General features: G+C 38.2%; 2 protein-coding genes across 2 annotated transcripts in view; one reads left to right on the forward strand and one right to left on the reverse strand.

The window, feature by feature from the left end:
* Positions 1–674: 674 nt before the first annotated feature.
* On the reverse strand, positions 675–4,501 carry LOC132171122 (probable protein phosphatase 2C 47). Its single transcript, XM_059582352.1, is given in 5 exon segments — positions 675–1,454; positions 1,563–1,768; positions 2,265–2,459; positions 3,590–3,762; positions 3,765–4,501. Coding segments are annotated over 5 exon segments (1,155 nt in total). The 5' UTR covers positions 3,790–4,501; the 3' UTR covers positions 675–898.
* Positions 4,502–6,010: 1,509 nt separating this feature from the next.
* The window catches only part of LOC132172907 (glutamate receptor 3.6-like), a 3,481-nt gene continuing 681 nt past the window's right edge, over positions 6,011–8,810 (forward strand). Inside the window, exons 1-5 of the mRNA XM_059584468.1 lie at positions 6,011–6,278; positions 6,396–7,721; positions 7,851–8,130; positions 8,380–8,411; positions 8,518–8,810. Of these exons, the coding sequence (XP_059440451.1) occupies positions 6,011–6,278; positions 6,396–7,721; positions 7,851–8,130; positions 8,380–8,411; positions 8,518–8,810 (2,199 nt within the window). The remainder of the gene's footprint in view (positions 6,279–6,395; positions 7,722–7,850; positions 8,131–8,379; positions 8,412–8,517) is intronic.

Below are 8,810 nucleotides of genomic sequence, written 5' to 3' on the forward strand. Positions count from 1 at the left end.
AGTCTATTTCGACACAGTTAGGGTTGTTTGACCCATTGCTGATATGGCTTGCAACAATGGTGGATTTGACGATTTAGTTGAGGCCCATAGGAGAGAAAATGCAGTATCTTATGGAAGGGTTGTGGAAGCAATCAAGCGATTGGTGGTAACTGTGGAGTTGAAATCTGGAAGTGGTTGTAAAAAAGGGGTGACTGAAGATGAAATTCAAAAACTATTTTCCAGCAAAATTGCTTTGAAAGTTTTTGCCCCATTCCCCTTCAGATATTGGTTTAATGTTTTTTTTTTTTTTTGCTTGCTTGTGGCTCTGGATGTGTTGTGGGTGACCTTGTAGTCTTTTTGCTGTGACATGTAGAGAAAATTCCGGAGACAAACTTAAGAAGGATGCTGCAGAGGATAACAGTGCAATATATGATTTTGAATGAGTATCAAATCTTAATTTATAAAATTCATAAATTAAAATTGAAGAGTTTAACCCATTTAATTAAATTGGTTAAATTATGATTAACTTCTTCTACAATATTATATTCATGTCTAATGACTTGATCACCTATTACCTCCTCCCCAATTCGAAGACAATAGACCAACACCACCGGTGGTCTTCTCAAGACTTTCAAATCTTTGAAGTTCCAAGTACGATTAGTTGTTAGAACTTGCACTTGTGGAAGCAGGCTGAAAATAGTGACAAGGATTTTTGAAGGACAGTGGTGGTACACATCAAAATTTCTAAAAGAGAAAAAAGCTCAAAAATTCAGAGTGATACGAAGCATCTCAAATGTACAAAATGATTTTTGAAAGAAATCAGCAGAGTCCAGCCGCAGCAGGTGTTAAGAAAAATCCCCCAATGAAAGAGGGTATAACACACCGCTTTTGGTCTATACAAGCCGTCAGAAAATGTTGTTCATATACCATTCAAGACACCCTTGAGAAGATCCAGCCCTTCAGCTGATATACTCCTCCTCTTGTGGGATCTAGGAATTTCAATCTTAGGAGGTGGATCTGGGGAGAAACAGACCACTACAACTGTCAGATTATCGCAGGTGTTGCGTTGGAGTGCCTCCTTGACAAGTGCCCTTGAACACCTCTCAGGATCATTATGCGCCATTAGTTCCTTCCTCACCATTGTAACTGCACACTGGCTGCTCATCACATCCCACAACCCATCACAACCCATTATCAAAAACTCATCTTCTTCTGTCAGGACAATCTCCTCCAACTCTGGCTCAGAGCTTAACGGGCACTTTGAACCTTTAGACCCCTTTATATGCCAGTCTCCAAGAGCACGTGCCACTGATAGTTGACCATTGAGGTAGCCATCATAGATGACACCGCCCAGTTTCTCAATTCTTAGTCTTTCAGAGGTGCAGTTGGGTTTGTGGTCTTTGGACAGCTCGATTGCTCTTCCCCGTTTGCCCAACACAGCTCGAGAATCCCCGGCATTAGCAATTAGCATGGTGCTGCAATAAAGTAAACATCATAAAAGCAGAACAAATCCTTATCAGGCTGTGTTAACCAATTTTACATGCAATAGTGACAGGTAGATGTGAAGTAGTACAGTTCCTAACCTTCCCGTGATTAAGGTAGTCAAAGCAGTGGTGCCGGAAGAACTATCAAGAGAAGCAGCATCTGCAAATGCATGATCAGCCTTCACAAAAGCACTCTTAACAGCCTTTCTTATGCCAGATGGAAAATGGGAGTCTTCAACAATATAGTTGAGTATATTCTTTCTAATGAATGATGCAGCATCTTTACCGCCATGACCATCAAACACCTGTAGAAATAAAAAGAAACACAAGAAGACGACCTCAATCTGTCAATTAACTTGTAGAGTGATTGAGGAAATGTATATAGATGCTCCTTGTTGCGTGGGCCCTAAAAGGTTCCACATGACCAACTTCTGGGAAAGATGATAAATACATGCTAAAAGTAGTCAATTTATAGCCAAGTGATGTGTCTTGGGTTCAATCAATGGAAGGGCAGGAATTTGGGAGGGGGCAGGCATTCACCATCACATAGCTTACAGTTGTCAATTTATAAATAAAAAGAAAATGTCAAATAAACAGTCATGACAGGATGGTTAATCTCATTCTGTTCGGCAAAAGAATGTGAGCATTGGCAAACCAGGATCCAAATGTACCAGAGATAATTATTAAGGGATTTTTTTTTTTTTTTTGGATATATTGCTAGGAAACTTATTCCATCATAATACTTTTAACCTGTTTCATGTATATAATTGATGTACACTTATCTAACAGCAAGTTACAGACCCCATAAAATGCACCAGGAGAAGAGAATTCTGCAGCTATGCCAAGATGTTCATGAAGATTATCTACACAGATGTACTCATCCTCCATGTACTGTTTTGGCCCTTTCTCAGAACAGCTTCCAGAACGAAATATAGGTAAAAATCCAGATTTCTCATCCGGGGGTGACTTCAAGCCTATAATCCCAATATCTAATTCCTACAATAAATCAGCACAGGGAAATAATTAGTGAAAGTCTACCATGAAAAATATGGGGGCGTAGGAAGATATAAACTCCACTTTTCAAAGCCTGGCACCAATTAATTAAACAGTTTATATTCCACCTAACCCAATCTGAATGCATGTGCATGCATACACATCGAAACACAAAACAGACATAGAGAGCAGATGAAAGAGAGGACGATAGAAGATGCATTCGGGTTCTTGCTCCAGATTAAATATAGGAGATTATGGCATCAACTTCACCAAAGAATGGAATGTAATTTCTTATAGAAGGATCTGTAATGATCTGAATGGGATGTTATCCTCTAACACTGTGATAAACCAATTAGCACTTGCAGCATGCACTTCGGGTCGAAATATTGTGTTTTGCTGATTCGTAGAATGTAAGATTACTGATATGACTCAATGAAGATCATATTAACAGGCTTATGCTCAAGACACCAGCTTATTTCTTAGAAACTGGCATCTCAAGAATATGAAGAAAGCCATAGCCAAAATAAGTATAGGAGCAGCAAGAACAGCACTTACTGGTGTTTCCACTATGACTACTTTTCTCAAATGGAAAATTTAGTTTTTTTTTTTTTTTTTTCCCCCCCTCCTGTAAATTGATTATAAAAAAAGGTCGACACAATTAGATGGTGCTAGAAAGTGTATTTTCTTGAAATACTCACTAACCTGGACCACTAATATTTTACAATGAGAACCCAATGTTCAACAGTCACTGCAAAATTATCGTTTATTTGGCTGTTTGGAATTGAAACTTAACACAATGATACGGATAATGTGCCCAAAACAATCCCTAACTTGTGCCAAATGTAAATCCGTCTAAAATACACCATATTACTCCAATGATATCAATCTAGGAAACCCCCTATATCCATCAGCAAGAACACATTTCCTTTCCTGATAAAGCACATTGCAGAATTAGAAGCCATCCTCCCTTGTAAATCTGTATACAAAGACATTGGCCATCTTGCAGCACGAATTCACAATCGGTATCAAGGTGCAAACTTTTTTATGGACAATCAGTCTAAGCTAATCATTAAAAGGCAAGCCCAATTCGCTGCCAAAAAAAAAAAAGGTGGATGAAAAGGGATTTTACTCACAGATTCAGCCAAAAAAGTAGAGCTGCTGCAATGCCGCATAAGGGAGAAGTTTCTCGGGGGTTTTCCAGTATTCATTTGGATCAAGCTTCCCAACATATCATCAGCGTTATTCTGATCCTCCATGGCAGACACGCTAGTTCCCTTCAAGCACCCACCATCCTTCCGGTTATCTGAGGCGAGAACTCAGTCTTTGGAGCCATTGTCGTTCCCAACCCATAAAGAACTCAATCCATTAATCACAGCCACAAAGCAAAACAAGAAAGAGCTCCAAAAATGTGTCCTTAGCTGGACTCCAGATTTTCCCAAAAAACCAACTCTTTCAAACTATACCCATTGCTCACAATTCACCAAAAAAAAAAAAAAAAAGGGAATCCCATTTTTAGACAAACCCCAAAGGCCAGACAGCAAGAACCAGCTGTCCTCTTTCCCAACTGTCAAAGCACTCGATCCAAGAAAACTCTAGCCCACCATTTCTCGGACTTTCCAAGGAACCAAACACGTCTTCATGGCCAGCTTTTCGACTCTCCAAAGAATGCAGATCAAAATTCACAAAACCCAGATGAAAGATATCAATATGAGCAAGAATCAAAAAGCTAAAGATAACAACTTTAAAGACAAAGCAAATGTATGTGAGATATCTAAGAGACTAAAACCAAAGCATAGTAGTAGGGAAGGGAGGACCGTTAGAGAGTAAGTGGGCGAGTGGCGATTCCAGGTTTCCCGGTCGCCATTGTAGCGGTTGAAAGAGAGATTGTGGTAGTGACACGTGGGTCGCTTGCAGTTGACATATGTACTGTTGACCGGCTGGCCTTGTGGCACCACGTACTTTGTTGGATTTCGATCTGTTTGCACGCCTGGCAGGTTTTTAACACTCCAGACCAGACAACCAAATTTATCGATTTGTGGTTCCTGAACTGAACAAGAGTTTTTTTTTTGTTTTTGTTTTTTTTTTTTTTTTGGGTTAAAAACTGTAAAATAAATCAGCTTGGTTATACCAATTTACAATAAGTTGTTTGGGTAATAAATAGATCTCTCACTTAATTTCTGTCTTTTTTTTTCTTTTTTTTTTCTTTTTTTTACAAAAACCATAAAATATTACATCAACACCAATAAAATTATGATATATATATATAATTTTTTTTTTTTTTAAAAAAAGATGGTTGACAACCACCCTTTTAACCAAATGAGATGTTACAATATATGTTTTTCATTTAGGTTTGGTTGGGATCAAATCTTGGAAATTCGATAACCACATTGACATTTGTATTTTCTTACCTATCGTAATTTTTCTATAAATAGAGGCCCAGCGTGCAGAGGAATTTGCTCAACTAGGCCTACAAAACCTTGACCTGGCTAAGGCCGACAGTTGGGTATTTAAGAGAGAAAAATGCCAAAGGTAAGATCAGTAGGGGGAGAGAATGTGTGTGAACGAGTGATGAGGGCACTAGCTAGCAGCTACCACCATTTGGAAGTGGCTACTCCACTCAATTATAATTTATAATGTTTATCAAGTGCTAGTCTTTATCAATGGCCATTAATTGGGAGAGAGGTATTCTCAAAGGTGGAAGTGGATAAGTCAACTCATCATAGAATTATAAAAAAAATAAAATCACTCAAGTAGTTATCTAAAGAGTAAGAAGGCCAGTATATATAGTTTTTACAACAATTTTTCTTATAAATTGTCCTAAATGGTTTTATAAATATCCATTCGTAACTTAAATAGTCATTTTAAAATAATAAAACAGATATAACTAGCTAACATTTTTATGAGTGGTTACAATCAAGATGAATTCATTTCACCATATATCAATCTGGGTTAGAGTTGGGAAGAAGGGGGCAGAATGATTTTGGTTGAATTGTTAGTGTTAGAGACTTGCAACTAATTAAAAAAAATTACTATTTATCATTGTTTTACATTATTTTGAAATAAATAATAATTTAACATAATATTACAATAAAAATTCTGAATTCAAACTCTTTTTGGTCATCACTCTGACTAAGAACTTGGTTTTTCAGTACTTAGAAAATTTCCAGCTGAATTCACACATATAACCTATATATTAGATTAATGGATCTCGTTTCCTGGCCTGTACGTGTTTCATGTCATAGTGATCTCATCATTCCAACCAACGCGTCTGGTTCTGACTTTTTGTTAGTCCGCAATTATGGTTTTATTATTTTGTCTTCGACCAAAAAGATCTGCTATTCCTATTCCACAACAAATTGAATAAAGGGGAGTAGATTAAATGTATATACATTAATTTAAGCACACAACAATATTCAACTTCACAGCTTGTAAAGAACATACCTAGCTTTGGGTAATGGGTAGGATTGGAAGCAGTAGTCTCTATATATATGTTGTGTTTCCCGGCTTATGTTGCTTGCAATTCGTGTCTTGGAAGTGGAAAAAGGCCGGCCACCATGAATATGTTTTGGCTTCTAGTAGTGATTTTTTGCTATGGCCTTTTCATTGGCACTGGTGCGGGTGTCCGTGTTTCTACAAGACGGAGTGTTGTTAACGTTGGCGCTATTTTCTCTTTCAATTCTTCCATTGGGAAAGTAGCAAAAGTTGCAATAGAAGCTGCTGTTGAAGATGTGAACTCAAATCCAGCACTTCTAAAAGGAACTAAACTCAAACTTGCCATGCAGGATACTAAACTATCTAGCGGGTTTCTGGGAATCGTTGAAGGTACGTACATCCTCTAGCTAAAACATCTTTTGTTTGTTCATCAAATACTGTAGTTTTCTCTTGTCAACGCATAGAATATCATACATATTACATTTTCATTGTTTTTTAATTTTACAGCTTTACGATTTATGGAGAATGATACGGTGGCCATAATTGGTCCCCAACAATCAGTTATGGCCCATGTAATTTCACATATTGCGAATGAGCTCCAAGTCCCTCTCTTATCCTTTGCGGCCTCAGACCCCACCCTAAATTCACTCCAATTCCCTTACTTTGTTAGGACAACACAAAGTGACCTCTTTCAAATGTCTGCTATAGCAGAAATCGTAAGTTACTACGAATGGCGAGATGTAATAGCAATCTATATTGATGATGATCATGGCAGAAATGGGATTGCTGCATTAGGTGACAAGCTCGCCGAGAAACGTTGTAAAATCTCGTACAAAGCACCTATGAGCCCCAAAGTAAGCCGGAATGAAATCTCTGATACACTGCTTAAGGTGTTGTTGAAGGAATCTAGGGTAATTATCCTCCACATATGTGCTACTTGGGGTCTAGAGGTAGTTGATGTGGCGCGGAAGATGGAGATGATGGAAAGTGGATATGTGTGGATAGCTACTGATTGGCTCTCTACTATACTTGACACTGAATCTTCCCTCCCTCCAGTGGCATGGGATAGTATTCAAGGGGTTCTTACCTTGCGTATGCACACTCCAGATTCGGAACTCAAGAGAGAATTTGTTTCGAGATGGAGCAATTTGACAGGCGGGCTTTTCGGACTAAATACTTATGGTCTATATGCCTACGACACTGTTTGGCTTCTTGCTCAAGCACTTGATGCGTTTTTAAACCAAGGGGGAAATATTTCATTTTCAAATGATCCGAGATTAACCGAGTTTCATGGAGGGAACTTGCATTTTGATAGTCTGAGCATCTTTGATGAAGGGAACATGTTGCTTAGTAGCATTTTAGAGGTGAATATAAGTGGTATAAGTGGCCCAATCAAGTTCACTTCAGATGGGAACCTCATTGGTACTGCATATGAAGTCATCAATGTAATTGGCACGGCAGGGATCAGGGGAATCGGTTATTGGTCCAATTCTTCTTGCTTGTCAACTGTGCCTCCAGAAAAACAAATAAATCGTTCCTATTCAAATCAACAACTATATGGTGTAATTTGGCCGGGACAAACAACTGAAAAGCCTCGTGGGTGGGCATTCTCAAGCAACGGAAGGCAATTGCGAGTTGGAGTCCCAGTCAGAGTTAGTTTTCGTGAATTTGCTTCCCTAGTATATGGCTCTAATGTCTTTCATGGTTATTGCATTGATGTATTTAATGCTGCACTGGCATTATTACCATATGCACTCCCGTATAAGTTCATTCCATTTGGAGATGGACATAAAGTTCCCATATACACAGATCTTCTGCATATGATCACAACGAATGTAAGTTCGAATTACAATATGTTGCCGTGTTTTGTGTTTTGGGTTGTTTAATAATGTGTTTCTACCAACTTAAGTACTTACATAACATACTTTATATTCCTAATTCACTGGATTTCCACTTCCATACAAGAATTCGATGCTGTGGTTGGTGACATTACAATTACCACCAACCGGACAAAGATGGTGGATTTTACGCAGCCATTTATCGAGTCCGGGCTTGTCGTAGTGGCCCCAGTCCGAAAGCTCAATTCTAGTGCTTGGGCGTTTTTGAGACCATTTACTCCAATGATGTGGTTTGTCACAGGTTTATTTTTTCTTGTTGTGGGAGTAGTTATTTGGATTTTGGAGCGCAGGACAAATGATGATTTTCAAGGCCCTCCTAGAAAACAATTTGCCACCATCATTTGGTGAGTCCTTAACAAATGCTACACTTTCTTAGGATATCTTAAGTTAAAATATTAATTAAATGATTAAATTCACTATTTTACATCTATTTAAATTTTTATAATAAGTGGTGATTTAACTAATATTTTAACTACGTACCTTCTCTTTGTGGAGAGCTAAGAAAGTTAACAGAATTACTAACTTTCCGCTTGATAGATTCTTAAATCTTGATCGAAGTCCCCTAATTGCTAATTTTGTGCTTTACTTTGCAGGTTTAGCTTTTCAACTTTGTTTACTGCGCACAGTAAGTACTAGTAAAATGCACTAGCTTAATCAGTGTTCATTAGCTATTCCTCACAGGCACGCACAAAGGTCTTATATGCAGCTCCTAACTTTCCTGTTTTATGTAGGAGAAAAGATTGACAGCGCTCTTGGCCGTTTAGTGCTTCTAATATGGCTTTTTGTAGTTCTAATACTCAATTCCAGTTACACTGCAAGTCTGACCTCAATCCTCACGGTGGAACAGCTTTCTTACTCTGTCAAAGGGATTGAAAGTTTAATAATAAGCGACGACCCCATTGGTTACCAGCGTGGCTCATTTACTGAAAATTATTTAATTGAAGAGCTAAACATACATAAGTCTAGACTTGTTCCTCTTAACTCGGCAGAAGAATATGAGAAAGCCTTGAATGATGGCCCTAAC

The sequence above is a fragment of the Corylus avellana genome, chromosome ca2 (genome assembly GCF_901000735.1).
Source record: "Corylus avellana chromosome ca2, CavTom2PMs-1.0".
Lineage (NCBI taxonomy): Eukaryota > Viridiplantae > Streptophyta > Magnoliopsida > Fagales > Betulaceae > Corylus > Corylus avellana.